Below are 25,134 nucleotides of genomic sequence, written 5' to 3'. Positions count from 1 at the left end.
TAGATTTTGGAAGTGCAATATTTCACTATTAGCTCAAAAAGGCTGCTACTCTACAACCAGCCTTGCCCATGTTTCCAAAAATTTATAAAAATAGAAACACATCTGTGGCATAAAAAAAGTTTAGAAGCATATTTCCCTATTGAGAGAACATATTGGCTGTGTACTCTAACATCAATCACATGGATTTAGACCTAGAGAAGACTTAGACTTTAGATTTAGTAGATAATGAAGAAATTTTGTACAGTGAGGGTGGTGAGACACTGGCCCAGGTTCCCAGAGAGGTGCAGGATGCCCCATCCCTGGAAACATTCAAGGTCAGGTTGGACAGGACTCTGAACAACCTGATCTAGTTGAAGATGTCCCTGCTCACTGCAGGGAAGCTGGACTAGATGGCATTTAAGGGTCAAACCAAACTATTCTGTAAGTCTATGACATCCATTCCTCATACTCCAAATGGAAATCCCATTATTACTGCTCCCCCTCCCTAAATACTGAGACTAAATTAGGGTCATATTTAAAAGAAATAATAATAAAAAACCAAACCAAGCAAAGAAACAAACAAACAAAAAATCCACAAAGCTTTCTGGCTTCTAAATATGTATTTATATAAACCCAGCACAGCTAAATGCATGAAACTGATCCAGTAACGTGGCTGCTTCACACCAATCTGAGGTGGACACCAGTGTCTGATGCACACTACTATACTGCATTTACTCCTTGTATGCTTGGATAGTTACAAGGGTTATTAAGACGGTTTGAATAATTGCATGATCCAGTGTGAGGGTCCAAAACTGAATGCTTTATTTGACAAGCTTATCAAGGTAACTAAACATGCTTATCAATGCTTTGATGTATTGCCTTAGAATGAGCTAAGAACAAAATTCTACAGCCTTACTTTTAACACCATAAGTGAGAATTCATTTTAGCAAGAAGACTCTTTTTTCAAGGCAATGTGTAGCTTTTTCTATACCTGAAATGGAAAGTATGATTATACATGTCAGAATAATTTGAGCCACAAAGCTTGGCATTATAAAGGTATATGAAGGAGTCATAGCTGTTTAAAGGTGCCTGCATATCTTTATAGTCAGTTTTAAGAATCATATGAAAGTCTTGCTATTCACTTCAACCTGTAAAAACTTTGCTTTGTTGGACCTGTTTTTATTGCATAAACCTAGAAAACTCTTTAAATCCAATCTGTATGTAAACACAGTGCCTTTTATAGCTGTCACAGTGATGTGGTCTTGTTTGCAACTTTCTAGTCCTTTTGTATCTCTGCAGTTTGTCAGTGATGTATGGTGTGTGTTGGGTAAAAGCAATGAGGCAAATATGTGTTTAAAGTGGCAACTTATTAAAAGCAGATGCTGTGAGCTTTTTTGGTATAACCTGATTCGATTATTCGCATGAAATCCTGCATGAACCTTAATATGAATTATTAGGGAATCTTTTCTTTTGCTGAAACAATTAGGAAACACAGGCAAACATTATCTTAACAACAAAACAAAATTTAATATTATCTGTTACACTAAGAGGTTCTGCTGCAAACACAAAAGGCAAGGTATTTGGTGATTTTTACTTCACAGTTTCTGGTCTGTTGCTGCTTGTCCAAGTTCACGTTCCGTGTGGTTTTTGAAGTCGATTTCATTTCTCATTTGCAGATATCGCAGGAATCTGGTAACAGTTCTTTTCCTTTTTGCTGAAAGCAGCTTGCCTGTTCAAGCACACATTCAGGGTTCTGGTTTGTGAGACAAACTTAGACTTTTACGGTTAATAACTTTATAAATTTACAATCTCATCTTTGACTTTTGTTCGTAGGAGTATCTTAGAGGGTGACAGTATAAAGGCAGCTTGTAGGAGCTTTACTTGGTTTCTAAACTTTCTTTGAAGAAGGTAGCCTTTTTTTTCTCTTTCCCCAGAGGTTTTGGGTTTGCCCTCCCCCCCCCCCCAAAGGGCTTGTTAGAAGCTAGCTACCGATAAGGGAACTGAGTGATATAAGGGCTTTCCGGTTGCAGTGCCTTTCTTCCCCCATCCTACACGGCAGGGAAACTGAAAGCCAGAGAGGAGAGGTTTTAGGATTTCTGTCCTCCCCCCCCCCCCCCCCCGCCCCGGGCTGCAAGGCGAGATAATTTCTTTCCCCAACCAGAAGGTTGCAAAGTTGCAGGTTTTGTGTTTCCTTTCCCCAGAACAGGGGCAGAAAACGAGAGAATCTACTTCTCCCGAGAAATTGGCAGTTCAAATTTTTCTGGGTATGTAGTTTTCTCTGGCCGGAGAGATCCAAATCTCTCACCTGGTTACTAGGCAACAAGTTAGTCTTATTGTGTGACTACTAACAGCTTATCTCTCACTCTGCTAAGGCTGTCTGTAGCAGAAGGGTTACCTTTTTTTTTTTTTTTTCTCCTAACAGAAACTGTTTCTGTAGGGGCTTGTTTTCCTTTTCCTAAAACTCTGGGTTTTTTTGTTTAATACGATATTTTGGCAGAAGGTTTTCACAGGGGCAAATTACAACCAAGACCGATGCATTTCACTACAACTTTTAGCACAAAGACCCATTCCCCAGGAGAACCCCCTAAAGCTTTTTGCATACCCGTTTTTTAGTAAAATGCAATTCTTTGGTTTTAAGTTACCCGCAAGTGATTAAAAGGACTGAAGAGTGAGAGATTTTGCTTTTCTTTCCTGATCACTTACGTACGGCCCCCCCCGCCCCCCGAGCTGGTCCTCCTTGCCGCCCTCACCCTCGGAGATGGAAAGGCAGGTCCGGGGCCGTGCTGGGTGGCTCGGAGTTGCTGAGGGAGCCGGTCTCGTAGTTCCCCTGGTCTGCAAACGAGTTCGCGGGCTGGGCGGCGCGTCGGAGACGGCCTCATGTTGTTTAAAGAGGCGTTTTATCGCTTCGTTAACTCTCTTTTGCTCTGAGGACATATTTAGACCCCATTCCCTGTGCAGTTTTTGTTCCGGGCAGGTATTCCTCCCGTCTTTTTTTGTTTCGGCGCTATTTGCTTCCCCTGGTTGCTTAAAGCAGCCTTGTTTCGATCTGGAGGCTCTCTTACCTCCGGGCACTTACCTAGCCCTGTTCCTGCAACCGCGTACCTCCTGTCCAGCAGAGAGGACCTGTAGCGCTTTTCTTTCCGTTCGGTTGTGAACAGTCCTGGAGCAGGACCTCCTTTCCATCCTGGCCTCTATTCCCGTTAAGGCCCCATTTAAGACGGTTGGAATAATTTCTCGGCGGTGGGGGAAAACCCGGACTGGAATTTGTCTGGAGCACGGAAAGGGGAAAAACCCGGACTGGATTTTTCCGGACTACGGAATGGGGAAAACCAGGACTGGATTTTTCCGGAGTACAGAATGGGGAGAAAACCCAGACTGGATTTTGGCCGGAGTACGGAATGGGGGGAAACCCGGACTGGATTTAAAAAAAAAAAAAAAAAAAAAAAGAAGGGTTGGACTTGATCTCAGAGGTCCTTTCCAACCCAGCTGATTCTATGATTCTATGATTTAAAATCACACAAACAATTATACTCCCCCAAAGCCAAGGCCAGGTTATACCTATTTGCACGTGCCAGTCGTATCTTGCCGCTTAAGTGCTTTTAACTGCGTTATCCTTCAGCATCTCCCCGACACACCCCGCCCAGCTCACTCATTGCTTTGCTGTGACAGCTACTAGCGCCCTGCAAACACCCCCCCGCGGAACCCCCGGCCCGGCGCCCACGGCAGGCAGGGGCAGGAGGAGGGGAGCGACCCCGGATGCTGCCACCCGCAGCATCCCCCGCCGGGCATCCCCGCTCCGCATCCCCATCCCCGCCGGTCCCCTCTGCCCATCCCCGCCCCGCCCGCCCCGCCCCGCGGCGGCGGCGCCGCGCCCGGGCTGATTTACGGCTCTGCTGAAAACGCCGCCGCCGCCAGCAACAAGTCGGGTGAGTGCGGCGACCTTGCGGGCGCCGAGGCCCGCGCCGCGCCGAGCTCCGGCGAGGCCCGTGCGGCGGCGGCAGAGGCGAGCGGAGCCGCTCCGAGCAGAGCCGGGCGGAGCGGCCGGGGCCAGGCGGCTGGAGCGCCGCGCCGCGCGGGCGCGTCCCCGGGCGGAGATGGCGCGGCACCCCTGAGGAATCGCCGGGAAAGTTTCCCAAGTTTCCCCGTCGGGCGCGGACCCGGGCTGTTCCCTCCTGGCGAGGAATGCAACAGACGGCCCGGGATGAAGGCGGGCACCCCTGGCCGGAGCCGCTCGGCAGCGTCAGCCTCCCCTTCCGCTGCCCGCGATGCGGTGACCACACCAGGTTCCGGAGCCTCTCCTCCCTGCGGGTGCACCTGGAGTACAGCCACAGCTTCCAGGAGAGCAGCTTGCTGGCCAGGAGCAGCCTGTTCTCGCCGCTGAAGGATGCGGAGCTGGTGTCCCCGCCGGAGCCCGCGCCCCAGGGCAGCCCGGGGAGCCCCGGCAGCTCCGCGGGGCCCTTCCTGAACTTGGGCGGTGCGTCCTGCGGGAGCGGGAAGGGCGGGCAGCCGCGGGAGCTGCCCGCGGAGCGCCCCGGCTCCTATCTGGCCAACTATGTGTCAGCTGAGTCTCCCAGCGAGCAGGTATCCAAACCCGGGCTCCCAGCCACTGACTCCAAAGCCGCCTTCGAGGCACATGTCCGGGAAAAGTTTAACAGGATGGTGGAGGCCGTGGACAAAACGATCGAGAAGCGGATCGACAAGCTTACCAAAGAGCTGTCCCAGAAGACGGCGGAGCTGCTGGAGGTGCGGGCGGCGTTCGTGCAGCTGTCCCAGAAGAAGCAGGAGGTGCAGCGGCGGGAGCGAGCCCTGAGCAGGCAGGTGGACGTGGCGGTGGAGATGATCGCAGCCCTGAAGCAGCGGCTTAGCGAGTCCGAGGAGGAGCTTCACCGCAAAGAGGAGTAAGTGGGGAGGCGAGAGCCAGTGGCTTGGCGCAGGCTGGCCTGGCCCTGTGTGAGTCACAGCCTTTGGAGGACAAGAGAGGGGTTGGCTCAGCTGCCTGCTGAGTTTGACAGGGCCTGGAGCTCACCAGCTCAGAGCTCTGCATTTCTAGAGCTGTAGCCTGTGTGATTGTGTCCCTGCAAGGCAGTGGACAGCTCCCCGAGCAGGTGGTTTTCATGGTTGACTCTCCAGTGACTAACAGGGCAGGGGACAGCTCCCTGTGCAGGTGGCTTTCATACTTGACTACCCCATGACTGACTTTTACACTTCCCAATGCCTCTTGTGCCCCTGGTTTCATGACGGTAGGGAGAAGTAGAAGCTCTCATCGGCATGTCATCTCTAATGCATCATCTTTTTAAGAAGATATAGGTGGATAAATCTGGAGGAAGTATGGGAGAATATCCAGTAGCACCTTTTTCCTGAAGCCATCCCACCATGGTCAGCAGGCTGCCTGTGGAGTGGGATGGTCTCCTGTGCAACAGTGAAGCTGTACTGGAGACAGTACTGAAAAGGCCATGTCCAAGTAGTTCATGTCTAATGTTTTAGATGGACGCAGAACTGTGAAACTGGAATTGGGATTGAGAAGCAGATGCCGGAGCTGTTCTGAATAACATAAGCTATCTAAAAATATGTTCATGATGCATCCATTAAAAATGTAGTGATAGCTGATATATTATTTATACATGAACTACTTAGTTTATTCAGCACTTGCTAAAACCTTTCAGGCTTTTCAGAGCAACACAACTTATTTTAGAGAAATGCAAATAAAGAGTATTGGTAATGGAGTGCCTCTAAACCAATTCATTGGCTTACAAAGGGAAGATGAGAAGGGCTAGTTGCCATGACACTGATCTTAGAAGAAATAAGGAAGGTGGTGTAGGAGTGCAGTGTAGGAAGTTTGGAGAGCTTTCATCATTCCTTCCTGTAGTCTAACGACTAAAAGAAAAGACGATGATGGCTCCCACATCAGTAGGAGCATCTATCTTGAAGCAGTGCTATAGATTTTCCAGAAGAGAGGACACATAAAGGGGGTGGGATTTTGAGCCCCTGGGGTGTGCATCTTCCTTGAGGGGTTATTCAACAGAACCTCTGATTCTTGAAATATCAAGTGATCCTTGTGGAAGATTAAAGGATTTAAGGTGAAACTAAAGATAATAGTATAACTTAGGCAGATTTAAAAGTATGCTGGAAAGAAGCCATGAAGATAACTTACAGCTTGAAGCAGTATTCCCATCTAGCCAGACTGCCCTAATGGGCTCTTTCACAGTGTGATTCATCCTGTTTGTTCTAGAAAAGTATTTTAGAGGAGGAGGGATTGTTCTGTGAAGGTCCTTCTCCTCTCTTCAGGCTACAGGGGCTCTCCGATAAGCAGCTGTCTGGGCTAGATGCAGAATTTCAGATATCTAAAGTTCAGTGGTATGAATCTTAGCCCAAACTAAATGCAGAATGTGTTTTTGAAATTTGAGGTTAGGATCCAGAAAGGAAAAACAGGAATGTCAGGAGAAAGCCGGAACCATTCAGTGGAGCAAAAACAAAGTTCTGCAATGCTGCAGAAAAACAGACATGGGAAAAGAGGAAGAGGGAATGGAGTTATCTGGGTAGAAAGAATGGGTATAATATGGGGAGGATGGCAGCAGCCTGTTAATTCCTAGAGGTCAATGTGCCTAATGCATGTTAGAGGACAGGATAGAAGAATATCAGCCCAGAGTACCAAGAGGTAAGAGGGGAGTCTGAGTAGGTTACTGCCTGTGTCTGTGATTGGCCCTGTAGCATTGCCTCTGAAGGTTCTCTGAGGACACTGAGAGGATAGGCAAAGGGTGTAAGAATAGGTAGAGTTCACCTAGGAAAAGCTGGAAATGTGTTGGGTTCTTTTCTTGTTCAGATGGTTCCTGCATTTCCCATCATGAGGGATAACATAGAAAAATGCGCTGTATGGCTTTCCAGTTGACAGGTCATTGTATAATTAGCAAATTGAGAAGGAAGGTAGATATAAACAATGCTTTGTAAGAGCAGGACTGGTACTTCTAGAGTAGCCTTTCAAATCTGAACCTCTAAAAAGGCCTGGGACGCTTAGGTTTGCTCTGGCAGCAGGGAGGCACTAGATGGAATGCTGTGGTAGAGGAGAGAAGAAAGGATGTTCATGACTTTGGTAGCATCAGTGACACTTGTCTGGCTTTCTTATGCACTGTTGGTAAATTCTGAGACCTGTTTACATATTCAGTGTGTGTTCAAAACTTACTCGGTGTGCTAAAAAGACTTTCTCCTTCAAAAAAGGAAGATTTCAACTTTGGCTTTGATTTCTGGAAGAAGTCCAGATGATTAGAAAGCCAAACAAGGCTGCTTAATGGAAATTGCAGAAGCCGGAGTTCTCACTGCAGATTGTGGAAAGTCAAAGGCATCCCTTAGGGACTGCTTTGATACTTGCTGACCTTCAGAAATAAATGCTTTCGTCAGTTTCTTTGGATTTTTTTTTTCCATAAGTAATCTTGTGAATATGGATAACTTTTCCTAAAATTAGCACTGATTTACTGTTGCTGAAAATTTGTACCTCTTTCCAGGAGAAAAAAGAAAACACCTTCTTCCCTGAAACACCTCCTTATCCTATTTCCAAGAAAGTAAAAGCAACTAGTCTTCCCTTGGTCTCTGAATGGTTGTCCCTACTACCACATCATAGAATATGGTGCATGTGAAGGCAAGACAGGGTTTATAATTAATATGCATTTCTAGATGTCACAGAGACTGAGGTAGAGCTAGTCTAGATCAATCTGAGTGAGAGTAAAAAAAAAAACCAACCCAAAAATCCCCCACAAACCATCCAAAAGAGGGGGAAAAAAATTCTACTCTGAATCTTACATAAGGTCAAAAAACCTCTTCTTTGGAAGCTCTTCTAGAGAAGAAGCTGAAAACTTTTATGGGGACCTTTTCAAGTAACTCTTGAAAAGTAACAATATCCTGATAAAGAAGTTTCAGATGTTTATGTTGTGCCCTCTAAATTGGCTATGGGAAAAAAAAAGTTGGTATTTAAAAAACTTCCTCTTTAGAAGGGTATACAGGAAAATGACAGAAAATAACAGTACAATTGCAGTAGGTAACGGCTCTGATTTTGGATCTGATTGTAAAGTCGAATAGGAAGGCTGAGGGAAAGAAAAAATGTGAGTTAGCAAGAATAATTTGGTTAGGAAGCCCCAAGAAGGCCTAGGCAGAAAAAGTTTAAATTCTTGGTTTAAATGTCTGGTTTGCCAGAATAAGGGGGTGGAGCTGTTCTAGGCCTCACACAGTTCCTTTGGGCCCAGCCCTGTGAAGGCAGACCTTGCACTGCTGTGACTCTGGCCCTCCTCGGCAGGATCTTTGCACCTGAGGGCACTTTCACTTGGTGGAATTTCATTTCTAGTTCTCTGTTCTACCAGTAAAAGCCCACATGTCCTGAGCCTTTGCCGGGACCAAGCACGTGGGACAGAGACATAAAAACTGAGACTTACCATGTGGCCTTGTTGTCAGAGGCTGGTTTCTCTGATCTGTTCTCCAAGCAAGCAGCACCTCTGCAGACTTCTTAACTCTACAGGGAGTAAATTCTTAGAGTTACACCGTTGTTGCAAATCCAAGCACTAATTTCAAATGACAGCACTCCCAGGTTTTAAGGTTGACCTCTCATTCCGATGAGAGGAGGAGTGTTGGTTTAGGCCACCAGCAGGAACAGGGCTGCCATTTGAAGAGCTTGTAGGGTCAGTAGGGTTATTTCTTTAGATGTGTCAGTTGATTATTTTTTGTTTGTTTTAAATAAGGCTTTTAGTAGTCCAATAGAGGCAGTGATAAAGTGAGGGTATGTTTGTAGTTGAATTTTCTTTTTGTTTCCTTACAAAAATGGCAATGCTAATATGCACGTGGGTACGTGCTGTGATACTTGTGTTATGCCTCTGGGGAGATGAACTGTGTTGGGCAGGACAGGTGGAGGTGCAACACTGACTATACTTATACATAGTCGAAGTAGTATTAGTCTAAGCACAGAGCTGCTGAGCAAAGGAATGATTTAATTAGAAAATGTGCCCTGAAAGGGATTATTCAATGTTTGATAAAGGAGAGTGCAACTCAGAGTGAGTACTGTGATCTTCAAGATAATACAGAAGCATGCCCAAAGGGAGTAAGACTTTGTTGAATAAGATATCAAGAAAAGCTCTGAAACTAAAACCAGCTATGAACTTAACTTCTAGAGGACACTGAGAGGCTTGTTTCTGGAATTTATGTAAGAAAATGGAGACTGGTAGAGTTTGCTTTTCAGTAAGTCTGAACAGGGTAAACATTTGAAGTTATGGTCTTCAGCTGGAAGCTGCCTTTGATGGTGACTTAAACACTTTCACTTTGTCTCCTGATTATAGAATAAGAGCATTAATGTAGTATACTGGCCCGTCTCTGACAGTAATTTCTTTAACCAGTCTAATGCATTTGTTTTGAGGTTGGTCATGCCTCTGCTCTGACATAGCCTGGAATGCGAGGGTTGTTTCAGAATAGCTGTGGTGGGCAGTAGTTATTCTTCCCAGTGGCTTCATTCTAAATTTGCAATTAATGAAATTATCTGTGCAAATAACATCTTGACAATGGCATTAAGAGCTGGCTTTTAGAGGTCATTGCAATTTATGCTTTAAAACAGCTTTCCTTAAAATGTGAATTACAGATGTGCAGCAAAACAGTTTTGATTTGCTTCAAGTAGAATACAACTGCTATTACACATTGTTCTTCCACTCTCAGTTTTAGGTAGTCCTGCTCCCTCTTTCCTTTTCTTTCATCTTCCCACTGGAGAGATTACTCCCCTGTGGCAGCTGCACAGCTTCAAGCGTGGCGTGACTGTCCCACAGAATGGTTCTGCGAATAAAGTATTTTAATCTTCAGTGTCACCCCAGTAAGTTCAGGGCTCAGATCTAGAGCACAGCCCACTGAATGGGTGCAATAACTTTCTGAGGCGGAGGTTCGAACCTCTTAAATCAAACGTGCTGATAGTGGTGTGGGAATGTGAAACCACAGCCTAATGAATAACAGAGAGCAGCCTTCAGGCAGTAACACCAATTGGGTGGTGGATAAGGTCAGTGGCATTAGTACTTAATGAATGTACATATTAAATATTTTACAAGTAAATCACTTTACTGCTTACTGTAGTAGGAATTTTCCCATCTTCAGGTAAAATAATGTGTTTGGTTTTCTGTTGATTTTTAGGCAGAGTTATTCTAAATGTAATTCCCTAAAGGGATTTGATACATGGGTGCAGAATCTGCATAGAGCCTCATGCTTGTCTCCACCTACAGAGCAGTTGCAGGTGTCAGAGTTGCTGTAATTAGTCCTGGGATCAGTACTATGCATCAGTAGGAGGGCTTGGTTGCAATGTGAGAAATCATTAGCCCTTCTTGTCAGGTGTTAAGGAGCTGGAGCTGTCCCCCCCTCTTCATCTACTCAGTGTATCACATGCTTAGCTGCCGAAAGCCATACAAGTGTATCCCAGGGTCCATATGCCAGCAACTGCTCCAGTAAACAAGAACTGCAGCTCACTCATCCTGCAAGAAGCACTGTATAGTCTAGTGGTAAAGCCAGAAGAATAAATGTCACCTAGTCAGCCTGTTACTTGTAACTTTATTGACCATATCTCATGCTGTTTCATGGTAACAGCCCCCATAAAGAAGATTTGAGAATAGGTTTCAGTGCAGGTTGTCTGCAGCTAGGCTGCAGTTGGAATGCAAAACACCAAACTACTTAAGTTTGGTTAACTATAACAGGTTAACTCCCTGGCAGAATCAGATTAAAATAAACGCTTGGGCAGCAAGTCTTTCTTGCCCATAGTGTGTCCTTCCCCCTGCACTTGTTTTTGCAGCTGAACACCTCTGAGTTGCCTGCTGCACTGCTATAAATTTCCCTTGGGCTCCTCTGGCTCTAGGAACAGCTCGTCTCTGACGCTCTGGCAGTACAGGCACCTCCTGCTCCTCTTGGATACCTCCCAGGTTGCATGCCCCTTGTCTTTCCCTCTCACCTGCCTCATCCTGCTGCTGGCAGTTCAATGCGCCCTCTGCTCTCTGGGCAGCAGCAGCAATTCCCTCTTCCTGAAAGGTTTTGTCTGACAGGAGCACCCAAGACAAAGTAAGAAACCCACCTTTCTCCCTGCTGCTCAGTCACAGCCCTCTAACAAAACATTTTCCATACAACATACCTTAGTGTTGGTGTAGCAAACTATAAGCAAAGAGATGAGATCACTGTGACATCCATTACAGAAATTTAAGAGATCTAAATTTAAGAGATCTAGCATCATCTACTCCACTCAGAAAATTCAGTGGCAGGCTCTATTGCTTACAGAGCTACAACAAGTGCCAGGGTGCAGCTGAGTGAAAGGGGGCAGGAGGCTGCTGGGCAGAGGAGCAGAGCAGGAAAGAGATGGTGCTGGGAGCAGAGGAGTTCACGAGGGGAGTTAATGACTCCACCTAACCTTTTCTCAGTATAGCAGCAGTGCTCCTGATGTAGAATAGTCAGCACAGGGTAGCAGAGACCTCTCATTAGAAAGGGCAGTGCTTCAGGTCTGAGCCAGGCTTTAACAAAATGACTCTTTGTTGCAGGTGAAGGCAGGACAAGGGTGTTCTGTCAAGACACAGAGCCCAGTGGGCTGGTGCTGCTGTGCTCTGGTTTATGCCTGTGCCAAGAGGGCCCCACAATATTCACAGCCTCAGCTTCCCCCAGACTTCATGAGGAGCATGTCTGGCCTCTCAGAATATCCATCTTTCCACAAGCATAGGAGCTGAGAGTAAAAGATATCGTCTCACATAATCCTCAAAAACTTGGCAGAGGCCTGGAGAAAAATTGAAAGTAAAATAAAGAACATAAGCAAAAACTCATCATAGGTATCCAGAAATAGAATTGAAGGGAGAGGATCATCAGTATGGCTAAGAAAAAGTTGGTCAAACTACAAGAGACAAGGAAGGCAATTAGACAGATAAACAGCAGCTGCAGGAAGCTATGAATTCTTTGAACCATTTCCCTGTTGTTCACAGTGAGAGGAGGGTAAAAATTCTTCTGGGAACTCCCTTGAGGTAACCAAGGCACAGGAGTGGCATGGAGCAAGCTCTATGATGAAGAGGCGTTGGAGCAAGTAGGGAGAGTTTATTAGCAGTCATTCCTCAGAGCTTGATCTTGTTCTTCTGAGAGATGAAACAAAGAAAGTAGCTGAACTGACAGAAGTGCTGCTTATCAGGACAAGGTGTGTGACCAGTGTGTGGGTATGTTCTGGCTCCTGTCTTTCTAAGGGGAATTTACAGAGTGCATTCAGCCCAAAGGAAAATCTTTAGATTAAAGTTATTAAAGGCAGGTTCATAGGCTGTACTGAGGCAGCTAAACAAACACAGGGAAGTTACGGATATGCTGTTACGGCTGCTAATAACAGTTCCTAACAAATAATGGCATGTAGGATGCCAAGTTATCTTTACTAATCTAGAAAGCAAGGAAAATACTAGGGAATTTATTGCCATTATGAGTCTGTTCTCCTCCTGATAGTCATCTAAATCTACCTGAAAAAAACACTGCTTCCCCCCTGGCCTCCTTATGGCATATCTAATGAGATATTTGTAGGAAAGGAAAATCTGTTGGTGATTATTTGTGCCATAGAGCAGGCAATTAATGAATGCTTTATAATTACCTTTGCTGAGACAATTACAAATGTTAGCATTCTTGAAACTGTCACCCTTCCAAAAATAAATGCCAGGTATTCAATGTTTGTGGTTTCCCACTGCAGTGAGACACACAAGCTGGCTGTGTCCCTGGGAGGGACATCCTCAGGGTGTCCCAGGCTGATGGCTCCCTGCGCTGCCCACCCTTCCCTCCTGGAGGGCCAGAATCCTTCCTGCCAGGCTATGCACAGCTTTTCCTTACCCAAAGGGAAAGGGATTTGGAGCCAGCCTGCTGAGTTTCTGTCCTTTTGTGCTTCCTGTCCCCTGTGAAAGAGGAGCCTGATAGAGCACCAAGGGCTTCAGGTTGCTCCTATGCTAACCCAAAACCAGAGTGGCATCATGAAATTAAAGAAGTTACAGTGCTGTAAGTGCGGTGAGAATAAAGCCCTAAAACTGACCTTAATGAGTTTAGGTTGGCTTGTTCCTAAGCATTCCTCAGTGGCTCTTTAGGATAAGGTTGCTCTGGGCAAGCTAATAGTCACAGAAATTGCACAGAGCCTTGAAATGGAATGGAATAGCTGAGTTTAGCAAACAAGGTACCTCTCTGTTTCTTAAGCCAGGTTTTGTGGGTGAGTTAATGTAAACTAACATTCATCAATATTCTTCATCCAAACAACACATCCTTGTTTTTACCTCATTCCTGCCATTAGATCAGCCAGGCAAGCAGCACTCTGCTGTGGTATAGAGCAGGCAGGCACAGCCTGAATCCTAGACAGTGAATTTCCATGGCTGACCACTTGTGCCTGACTCTTCTTAGTACGAAACTGCACACTGTTAAAACAACTGTACTGTGTTAAACCGATTACCTCCACTTATACCGAGTTAAAACAATGAAACACAGAGAAACTTAGGATTTGTCACAAACAAGCTAAGCTTTGAAAGGTTATTTCTGCTACAAACTGTTTCCTGGTTTCTACTTAAAATGGCTTTTTCCTCAGGCAATGTAATTCTACCAAGCAATCCTGCCCTTTCTCATTTGGCAAGAACCAGTTCCCTCAACTCCCACCCGCTCTGCTCTGTACAAAGCAAAAATTAACATTGTTTCACTGCCAGAGTAAGAAATATTTATCCTGGCATTTATTAACCAGGGAAGTCCTGCATGTTCAGATTTGCCATTTTTTGTAATACATGCTTCAGTCTGTAACCACACTTCTCCCACCCAGGTACTCCTCTGATATCAGAGGTCCAAAGGGTGGCCTGATTACTGACAGTAAACTGATAGTATGCAGAGGGGTTCGAAATGAGCAGTGTCTCAGTACAGAGCTGGGAGCTTTCACAGTCACTGGTTCTGTCTGTTCCTTTCAGTTGTGTTACCACATAAGACACATTTCTAAACTCCTGACCTAAAACTTCCCATGCATGCACTCCTTGGTCTGTAATCTGTAGATTATCAATTAATCTTCTGTGCTCCCACCAGCTCCAGATCATAACACTACACTTTGATGTACTTGCAGGATGGCAGCCAAAATGAAGCTCAGTGGCCACAGTAGCCCTTTTAAGTTAGGAACCACCCCAGTAGCAACATTAAACTACTACTGTAAGATTATGATGAAATGGGAAGATGAATTTGGGGGTTAATCTGTTTCTCGTGGTTAAGTAAAAAAAAAAAAGAAAGCAGATATAGCTGTCTCCATCACCTCGAGAGGTGATACTTAATGACATTTCTATCCTGTGGACCCCTAAAGACTATTTCCAAGAGACCTAATAACGGGAAAAAACCCCACCCCAAACCCACTGCCTATAAACTTAAATTCAGCTTTTGGGTTTCCAGATCTTTGCCTTGTCCACAAAAAAGTTGTAATATTTTGATAGAGTTTAAGGACAGTAATGAGCCACCACAGGCTGTCACCATGAAAAACAGGAGAAGCATCAGTAATTTTTGACAGCGGTGAGACCAGGGCCCTTCTGTTATTTAAATGTGGCCTCTTTGCAATGTTTCCATCTTGCAGAGAAGTTGTTACTTTCAACCACTTCCTGGAAGAAGCAGCAGAAAAAGAAGTGCGGGGGAAAGCCAGGCTGCAGCACTTCATCGAGAACCTGTTGCAGCGCGTGGATCTGGCAGAGAGGCAGCTGGAGTATTACCAAAATCAGCAGATGGTGTGCCACCACACTGACGGCAGCGAGCACGTGGTAAGCCACCAAAGTCCTTCCCTGCCCTGAAACCCTTCCCCAGAGGGAAAGTACTGCAGTTTGAATATGGGTGGGCTCTGTGGGTCGGGCTGATTGCTACTCCAGGCAGATGTGCATATGTATAGTGTTTCTTTAGGTGTGTTTTATTTAGGTTTTAAACCGCCACTTCCCATGAGTGAAAGGAGCAGAGAGCGTAAGAGCAGCAACAGCCAAAGATGGCAAAGGGAGAGCAGAGAAAAATGAAATATTTGACAGATATTTAAATTTTTTTCCAGTTTTGGCTACTGCGGCTGTTCCTTTTGCCACGAACACTTTTCTTTATGTCACTTAGTGACTTGGCAGATATTTTGGGATGTCTAAAGACTTTCAGGAAAAACACAGATCCCTATAGGTGACATATCAGCCTGCTGGCAAATTGGCTTTAGTTACCTATCATGGGAGACATAGTAATGGTGAATGGATTCCCACAGGCCTGCCCCCCATGGATTAGAAGCTAAAGATGTCTGAACATTGCTTTTAAAAATGCATCATTTCTCTAAAAGCCCTCATTTTTAATACTTACACTCAGTATTTTTCCTACAATGCATTACATTTATATGGCAAGTTTTAGGCACAGGATTTCCAAAGAACATTTCATTTAAATGAATACCCCGTGCTGCCTGTGCTGAGTAATTGCTCACCCTGGGGTGCGAGAGGAAGGCATTTGATCATGCACAGAAATGAACAGGTAAGCAGTGGTGGAAAGGAAAGGTTCCTGTAGCCACTTGGAAGACAAAGAGCTTTAGGTAAGACCTGAATAAATATAGATGTGCTGAAGTCCAGTGCAGGACATCTCAAACAGTGTCCGTGAGAAGATTGAGTGAGACCATAAAGATGATCCTCAATATTAAATCATCTCCCTTGCTCTTGATGTGTTTACTGGCATTCCTGGCTCAGCAGCATTGCTTGGGGAAGGCTCTAATTTTCAAGGCAGCTGTCCTGCTTTTTGAGTGACTTCAGCATTCCTCTAAGGTCATCCATCCAAATATTGGCCATCCTGACCTTCAGGAGGTAATTACAGAAAAGCACACTATGAGATGGCTTCAGACTCCATCCAAGACAGATGACAAGCAAAGTCAGGCTGGGCAAAAATCCATCTGCAAAGTGTGGACAATACCAGGGACACAGGGAACATTTATAAGAACATAATCATTTTCAGATGCCAGATCTGACTTGCTTGGCTCAGTGACTTCATTAAATAATATTCAAAGACTCAGTTTAGTAGCTCTGATGGGAGCTCAGTACAAAGAACCGATTTAGTAACTCATATCAATTTAAGCTGAACCGGCATTAAACACCTCCTTTCTGGACCCCCACCAAAAGAGGGAGCAGACAAAGTGTTTTCACACTGTGAACCAAACTGTTGTAAAAAATGAAGTCATGCAAATTCGTAGTGGCACTGAGGCTGTACTGTCCCTAGCTGGTCTCAGGATTTGGAGTGGGAAGGAAGAGAAATGTTGCGTCTTCTCCCTCCACCCTTCAGTGCAGCTCTGGCAGAGCCAAGGGCTTGTAGCTGGAGTTTCCTAGGCACTCGTGTAAAGGAAATGTATCACTGCAAAATTAAAGGCTCTGAGAGAAAGTTGATTTAATACAGCTTATTCAGGCACTGTCCCTTATTAATTATCTCAAACACAATAATTACTTCTCCCTGGATCCAGGCTGTTTAATCTAATGTGAAAGATCCCTGTTCAGCCCACACTACTTTGGCAATTTACTTTGATTATAGGTAGAATAAAAATAATGGGAAAAATCCAACCACTAACAACTCACATATTATGAATTTTAAAAACATATTCATAAGCCGGAAGAGTAATATTCTGTAAAAGAGGATTTTTTTTAGTTTCTTCCGTGGATGTTCTTCTAGTTTTAACAGCAGATGAGAATGGAAATACGATTTTAAAGACTGTGTATATTTTATCCTTGTACTTTAGTTACTTGATAATGTAATATTAATAACTTGGTTTTATTTTCATTGCAGTTTACAGACATTTCATTAAATAAGAAACCCAGATGCCTGTATGTATATCTCTTTTTTTTTCTCTTACTTAAATACACTAAGTTGACATGCTTACATTTCTGCTTTTGCATTTCACCTTATCCAAAAGCCTGATTCAGGTTGAGTTTCAATCAGGTTCTTTACCTGCCTATGATCTATATTTATGATCTATATCATAGAGGAAAAACAGATTTCTGCTAAAATAAAGCTAAAATCAGATACTCTCTACAGAAAATAAAGAAGACTAATTTTCTGTTAAACAAATTACTCCTTCCTGCTGACTGTAACAACCTACTGCAGAGCTACAGGATTTGAATCTCTTTGGCATACACAGACCCAGTTTCAGTTGAAAATATCTTTAACATTCTGTAGGTAGGAGAAAGACAGTTGTCATTTGCTAACTGACAGTAACACTGTAGACTTAAAAATCACGTGTAAGCAGATAAGTGTCCTGACAAAGCATGGGCACTAACATCATCTCAGGTTACTCCAGCAGCTGTCCTGGGAACAGCAGAACCAACTGGGGCTGGTCTCCCTGTCTTTGGGACTTGGTCATGAGTCCCAGCAGGTGGTTTGGAGCATCACACGTGCTGCTTGGCCAAGTGGCGGTCAGGCACTGCGTCCTTCTTCGGGGCAGCCTTTCCTAGAGGGGACACGAGGTTGGCTCTTTTTCCCATTGCACCACAGCAGGTTTGGGACTTCATTCTCCTTAACACAACAGGTTAGGAATATGTTTGAGTAGAAGTTCAGACTTGCAGTCACTTGTATCGAGGAGCTGCTGCTTTCAATGAAAACGTATTTCCCACATCTGGAGATGGCAGTGTTGCATTTCATGTGCAATGACCTACATCTTCATCCATCCATCAATACCTTCTTAGCCTGACTGTGAATTAGGGACAGACATCCATCTTCTCTACCATAAACTTGTTCAATTTAAATATAGTTTGGCCCCTTTAGGCAGTCCCCTCTGACCATATTAACCTTGACCTTCTGGTTTTAATGGCATCACTCAGTGCAGCAGAGGAGTGCCTAACAGCACCTGCAATCACCTGCAATAATGCCTGCACGTGTTCTGGGAATAAATGATAAAACTTTTTCACTACAAACACATACAAGAAAAACAGAGTGCTGCATCTTTTTACAAAACTGTAACTGTAACAAACAGTGGGACTGTAACAAACAGTGCCCAAGAACCATCTGTAAACTGGAGTGGCCACCACCTGTGTTGACACACAGGTCCCAGCAAGTGGTCAGAGCACCAGGCCAGCATGGCACAGTGCCTGCAAGCTCCAGCTTGGACCTGCACAGCATTTCACCCCCAAAACTTCCCCTAGTGAATTATAGTTGGCAAAGCTGCCAACCAGGTAATACAACTGGTCCTCACTGCCTCCCATCAACAAACACAGAGGCTCTTGTGACACCCTTCTGGTCTTTTTAAAGAGCCAGGAGAGGGTTTGTTCTGTACACACTTGAATAACCATAGCTTTTTCCAAAACTGGCTTTATCAACTGTGCTGCAATATCATTTAACTTGCAGAAGAAGTAATACTACAGATACATGGGTTTGAGAAATAACAAGCTATGGAAAATAACCCCGTGGGATCCCTTAAGAGATCGACTTGTACATGAGCACATCTGTTCTTCACTTCAGTCACAGGAGCTGGGCAGACATGAGCTGGTGCCTTATGTTCATAGTTCTGCTCTTACACTACATATATCTGCTGTAAAACATTTCAAAATTATGTTAAAAGGGACTGAAATGATCTTACTTAGCTAAACTGTGGAGCTGCAGTTTCAATGTAAAATTTTAGAGCAGAGTGCGTGGTTCAGCCTTTGCAGCACCAGGCATTGTGCTGTCACTCCACCTGAGCTCACCAATTTCTGCAAATCCCGCCAGGCATGAACCATCACAGAGAGTACAAAGAATTCATCTTACTTTGGCCTTTAAGCTTTCACACCCTTCTTACCACCAATTTGCTTTATTCCCCTTTCCTCTTCTCCCATTGCAAATCAAAGCCTAAAAGCAAAGCTGAAGTTTCCCTTTAGATGTGTGGTCAGCACAAAAGCAGAGTGTGGAGTTTCCTGTGGCATTGACCATTAGTAGCAGCAGCAGCTCCCTGGGAGAGCTCCAAGGCAGCACTGAGATCCCACCAAGAAATTCCTACAGTTCCTCCACCTGCCTTCTACTGTAACAGGTGCTGTGTGGCCTTCCAGAGACCATGGGATGTTCATTCTTTGCAGAAAGTTGCTGCGAACATGTGCATCTTTAAAATCCCTGCTGATCACAAAGTACAGACCTCAGTAAGGTCTCAGCACTCCAAAATCAGCAGAATGCTGATTGGGGTAAAAGTTAGATGAACACGCATAAGGAGTCCACCAGTTACACATGTGGGGATTATTTCAGTGAGGAAGGCTTCTGAGCACTGAGAAATGTGGTTCATCTTGCAACTCTGTTTTTAACATGCATCCTGATTCTGTAAAACAAGGCTATTTCTGTCTTCAAAACTGTTTGGCTTTGGGGTATTTCGGGGACCTATCACTTTGCAAGATTGAATAATAGTTATTAATGGTCACTGTTATTAATTTCAGGAGCCGAGGAAGTCAGCACGCTTCATATAACATCCCTGATGCAAAGCCTCATTCCTTTCAAAAAGGAAGAATCTTGTTGAAAAAAGCAAAGGATGAAAAAACCAGCTTCCAGCCAGTAAAATGCTTCTATGAACCTATCGATTGCCCAAGAGAGATATGGAGAGCACAAAAGAAGGGTGACCCAGTCTGCTCTGCCAGGAAAGTGAGCTCAAAATCAAAGATGGGTAAAAAGGCCAAGCCGCTACAGGAGCGGTGAGCAATACACAGTGACGCGGGAACTTGGCTTCGACACGACAAATATTGAACTAAGTTAGTCATCGCACTTTTTCCTATCCATCTGGCCATGCCAAAACATATCAGATATAATATATAGAAATATATACATATGGAGGATTTATATTATTTAGTAACGCCATTCCCTCTTTGGGCGCCGTAAGAGAAGTGACATTTTATTCAGTTTACTTGGAGGTTTTTCTATTTATTCACATATTTATTTATTTATTTAATCATTTACAGACCTTATTTTAAATGACTGCAGTTATCTTGCTGGGCAGTACTGTGGCTGTACGTTTAATTATTTTACTGGCAGCATGTGGCCTGGTAATTTATTTTCCATCTGTGTTGTTGCCGAAGTTCAGAAGAATCCATTTAATCGGCACCTAAATATCCAATCTTTCAGCTAAGGTAGGTGTAAGATCAGTGACTAACTGTTACTTGCACAGACATACTTAGATGCAAAAAGTCTAATGGAGTTGCCTGAAGGCTGTTTACAGCAGTAGATTGCTACCCTGGATTTCCTGCTATAGGCCCAGTCAAACACATTTCCATGTTTTATTGGGTACCTTAAACCACTCAATCTTGCCAACAGCCACACTGTCCTGTTGGTACAAGTTTGGGCTCCTCTGGTGTCCCTTAACAAGGAAACCAGAAGCTGGTACTGCAGCTCTGACAAGCACGGACTGAATTGAGCCGGAGGAGGAATTTCAGTGCCAAGTGCCAGTGGCAGGTTTTCAGCTGTGGTGCAGCAAGTGAGGGGTTAAAGCATGGCATCGTGCTCAGTGCCTGTGCTTGTTTTTAGGCATGAGAGGCCTAAACAGCCACCATCATAACCCAGATCCTTCATGTTTTTATCCCTGAAGAATCTTTACAGGACTGAGAGATCCCTGAATTTCAACTAAATGCCCAAGTGCAAGGAAGTTAGAGGTGATAGCAGAACAGAAATGCACATGTTTACATTGGTTTGTGCCAATTAAAAGGATCCTTATTTATCAGAGTATTTATTTATCAGGATGATTTTTTGCGTGTACAGTTTTTGATAACATGAATCCTTATGCCATGTTTACAGATATGAACATCCTGATGATGTTACTGATGAGATTTGTTTTCTCAAGAAAAAGAAAGGATAGGCGAGATAAGTCTGTGTGATTTATTTTTTAAATGCTCATAACAGATGTAAATTGTTTATGTGGAAGGTGATTTTTACAGTATGTGTACAAAGATTTGTGAAAAATGTTTTTCATTTTTTATAACTATGTCTGTAAGCAGAACTGAGTATTAAAAGACAGTGTATCACTATGATTACTGCTGCAATAAGCACGTGAGTTGCAATATTTTTGAAGCAGAAGATGACTGATGTCATACATTTGCCAGTGTACAGACCTCCCAGAAATTAGCAGAGTGAAGAAAGAGAGTTTTATTCCTCACTTTTATTTTAAATAGTATATAGAGAACAATCAGATATATGTTTAAAGTTTCTCAACACTGTTTCAGTAGAAAGTCACAGTGTAAAACCGATTCAGGTATTTAGGTTGTAATGATATTTTAATATTTATTTATGTCACAAGGCCACACTTGGCCTTATCCTCCGCATTGTGTGTGGTGAAAAGGAGTTGTTCCTTGTGTTGCATGGGCTTGGGTCAGATTGTGTGTCACGACACCTTTTATAGGCAAACTACAAAATAGGAGCATCCTTGAGTTTTTTTCTATTGCTTCCCACATCCTTTTAGAAACCTGAAAAAATTACCTTTATTGAAGGTAATAAAGATAAACTTTAGAAGGATAATAAATTAAAATATATTAATCTGTTTCTTTATCCACTTGACACCGAAAGAATATTTTTATTTTTAAATGCCTGTCTACTCTGTTAGTCACCAAAGTTAAGTGCAACTACTAGTTCACAAATGAGATGTTTATTTTATTATTTATTACACCAAAATCTTGACTGTAAATTGTCCTTTTGGGGGAGGAAAAGAGTAAAAGAAGGTGCATGTTCTTAAACTTCTCAAAACCTAATTTACAGTTACTTGCTGAAATATGCCAGGTTAGTTAATTAGGAAGAAATTGGATTGTACTGTAACCCCAGATAAAAATTTCTAGAATATAAATGTTCTAATAATAAAGATATATTTCTCAGTTATTGTGTCATTTAACTCTGTAAAATACAGTGTTTCTTATAAAAGCTTACAAATCAACCTGAAAGAGCTACTGCATCTTGCCCACGTGGCTCACACGTGTCACCTGCTGCTCTCCTACTGTCATGATGCTTGAAAGTCATGCCTGAGATGACACACAGGGTCAGACAACCTGCCCGAAGCAGAGGCAGGGGGAGTGGAGGAAAGGGTCAGGTAAGGGAAATTAGGAGCAGAGGGGCTCCCAGGGAATATCGGGGATAGTGGCTCCCTCACACACTGCCAGTTGCTGAGTCATCATTTCATCAAGTATCTCCCTGGTTAGACTTGGAAAGAGAGGTTTTCCCGTGGGAGAACCAGGCTCCTGTCAAGATGGTAACCCTTGGGATAGATGCTGTAGAAGACTTCATGAGGAGACAAGGTGCCTCTGACACCTGAGAGCTTGAATAGTGTTTATCAAGAAAAAGTGCTCCTTCCCGCTCATGTTTACATAACTTACTAGCTCATTTTTAAAGTTATGCTTGCATCGAAGTGAATTTCACTAGGACCCGGATACCTCATTCCCATATTCATTTTTAAAATCCCACCTCATCTATAGCTAAAAATATCTCAGAGCAGTATGTGTACTGACTGGGCCCTTACAGGTGAGCTTTCTGCTTAAAACAAAATGTTCTGACCGACATGTGATATTATAGGCCAGGAAAACAAGAGACTAATTGAAACCCAGACCTTTAATTAGACATATACATAGAAAAAAACAATCACTTTGAGATGCTCTTGCCAATTCAAGAAAGAGCATGTTTTTAAAACACTGAATGACATCTGATTGCCTTCCCCCATCTCAGAAGTAAAAACAGCCTCCCCCCTACCCAGAGGAGATCTGAACACATTTGTTTTGTTTCAAGGAGAGTTACTGCAAATATTCAACGGGATATTCATATTCAAAGGGATGGCCACCAATTAGAGCAGTTCCTAGGTCAAACGAATTATCAATTCCATCATCCCTAATAATCCTTCCAATGCCACTGGCTCATTCAATCTACTTGAGCAAAATCCAGCTCTTCTCTCTATTCTGCGTCATCAGATAGTTGCCTCTATTTGTTCTTACCTCAGACTAATGCTGATTGTTTCCATACATCCTGTCTGAAGTGGCTGGAGTGGACTATTTTAGTGCTCTCTGCAGTGGGCATGGGCATTATTTTTTATTGGGTTTTTTTTTGAAAAAATAATCCCGGAAGTGATTTTATTACATGAAACATACATCAAGCTCTTAAAAACAGATCCTGTTGCAACGCAAACAAAATGTCCTTTCCCATTTTGTTGTTAATGCCACCCTCTACCTAGCCACGCTTTTTTTATTCTGGTCTCTTGAATTTTCATTTGTACGTCTCTCCAGGGAGAGGGAGAAACAAGCAACGTAAGTTAAATGCAGCTGTTGGTTTGACAAGCCTTTCCCCTCTCACTGTCTCAGCCCTAGCATCTCACACTGCAGGCAGGTAGAAGTTGGCTTGAATTTTTCATAAAATCATGGAAAAAATACATATAACAGATTTTGAGTTCATTATGTTATGGAAGAGGAAGGGGCTCTTCTCTGAGAGGGGAAGGGAAATAGGAGGAGTGATACTCCCCTTCCATGAGAAGTCACTTTCCAAGATAAATGTGACAGGTTGGAAGAATTTACTGTGTGCTGGTGTGAGATGAGGGAAAGTCAGCAATGAAAGGTCGGGGGACTCATTACTGCCAGCTGTTCTGTGGCGGTGCTGTCTTTATATGGTAAAGAATGATACAAGCTCTTCTGAGGTGGAAATCAAAGAGAATTTATTTGAATTCGTGCCCCCTTTTATCCCCCAAAACCATGTGACCTTCTAACCAATGGGGTTGTCTGTCCCTGCACATGTCCCTTGATTTCTCTGCCCCAGGACACGCCCCCTACACTATTCCTTTGGGGCTTTGACCTAAAAAACATCAGCACAGATGGCTTGACATGTTCAAACATTAAATCACACTTTAGACAAATCCTTTGCAGCCTAATCACTAATTTCAGAGTAATAGACTTTAGCGTGAGGCTTTCTAAGAAATTCCCTGAACTCTGTCCACAGTATTTGTTCAAACCACAGAGTATTTGCCTTACAGTGGGAACCTGTGCTCAGGGGCCTCTCAGAAGAGAGGTGGAGCACTTGCTCTCCGCTCTCTGCCCAGTGTCCAGCAACAGCAGGCCAGGTCAGGCAGTTCTGCCTGGACTCTGCCCTGCTGACCATCAGCTGGTTCCCACAGCAACACTTTCCTTCACATTATTTTGCTGATTTTTTTGTCTGCTTCCCAAGCTCCCTCCTGCCTTCTGCCAACTCAGTGCCTTCAACATGAGAGAAGTCTCATGCAGCAAGTGCCTTTCCTGGACCTCAGCCTGCTAGTAAGTCCCTGCATCACACCAGAGGCACTTGCAAAATGCTTTCTTTGGCAGGCTGGGGACAACTGCTGCACTGAGGTGGCAGATTCCCACTTGTTCTGCTGACTTTACACTGCCTGGGTGACAGTCCTGCCTGCTGCCATTCATGCTGCTCGTGCCTGTTTGCAAATACACAGTGGGCCAACCAAAGGTCAGAGGCGGTGTGTTTCGAAGAGGACATTGCAGCCCATCACCCCTCAGCCACAGAAATACCGTGATCTTGGCCGAGTGCCCTGCACTTCCAGAAGTATTTTCCCAAAAATGTTACACATATGGTACTTGCCCTTCATTGAAATACAGCTCCGGTAGGTGTCACAGACCTCTGCTCCTAAAGGGTTTTCTGATCTCCCACCAGCCAGCACTGTTGGTGGTAAGAGAGGGGAGGCTGAACATTGGCCAAAAAACAACACACGTACATGCTACACAAACTACAGCCCAGGTGTACACATGAGGAGAGGGTCAAGAAAACAGCTGAGACAAGGTTTGTTTTGTTCTGATTTTACTCTTCATTAAGATCATATCACTATTAGATAGAAACCCCAAAAGAAACTTTTCAAAATAAAACTACCAACAAGGTAGACCAGGAATTTTATATACACCTTTCACTGAAAATCACTTTTGGCATCACAGGACAGATTCATCTGTAGTAAATTTCTGGGAAATTTTCCCCCTTGCAGAAATTAGTAGGCTCAGAAGATACTTTTAATTTTTTTTTTCTCATGGGGGAAAAATTAGAAAAAGCAGGCAGAAAACCTGGAATGTTTTATCATGAACCAGTATCACCCCAAATCCACAAGGCTTATGCTAAGAAACTCAGCCACCAGTGAGACTGTAATTGTTTCTATGTTAGGCTACTTGGCCTACCAATCGTTCTGAGGTCCAGGGTATAGAGGTGACCTCCTAAATATGACGTGGTTTA

At 43.9% G+C, this 25,134-nt stretch overlaps 1 protein-coding gene across 1 annotated transcript; it reads left to right on the top strand.

The window, feature by feature from the left end:
• Positions 1-3,861: 3,861 nt before the first annotated feature.
• On the top strand, positions 3,862-21,773 carry ZNF365 (zinc finger protein 365). Its single transcript, XM_064662359.1, has 4 exons — positions 3,862-4,877; positions 14,558-14,738; positions 16,756-16,793; positions 19,362-21,773. The coding sequence occupies exons 1-4, from the start codon at positions 4,162-4,164 to the stop codon at positions 19,615-19,617; spliced, it is 1,191 nt and encodes a 396-aa protein (XP_064518429.1). The 5' UTR covers positions 3,862-4,161; the 3' UTR covers positions 19,618-21,773.
• Positions 21,774-25,134: the final 3,361 nt, after the last annotated feature.

Source organism: Pseudopipra pipra, chromosome 8 (genome assembly GCF_036250125.1).
Source record: "Pseudopipra pipra isolate bDixPip1 chromosome 8, bDixPip1.hap1, whole genome shotgun sequence".
Taxonomy (NCBI): Eukaryota; Metazoa; Chordata; class Aves; order Passeriformes; family Pipridae; genus Pseudopipra; species Pseudopipra pipra.
The sequence above is the reverse complement of the archived record's forward strand: the minus strand, read 5'-3'. Positions and strand labels throughout refer to the sequence as shown.

Bases quoted from the DNA above. Each gene is read 5' to 3' on its own strand.
- ZNF365 (XM_064662359.1), top strand. From the start codon at position 4,162: ATGCAACAGACGGCCCGGGATGAAGGCGGGCACCCCTGGCCGGAGCCG. The intron at 4,878-14,557 runs GTAAGTGGGGAG...TCCATCTTGCAG, and splicing joins GAGCTTCACCGCAAAGAGGA to AGAAGTTGTTACTTTCAACC. The intron at 16,794-19,361 runs GTATGTATATCT...TATTAATTTCAG, and splicing joins AATAAGAAACCCAGATGCCT to GAGCCGAGGAAGTCAGCACG.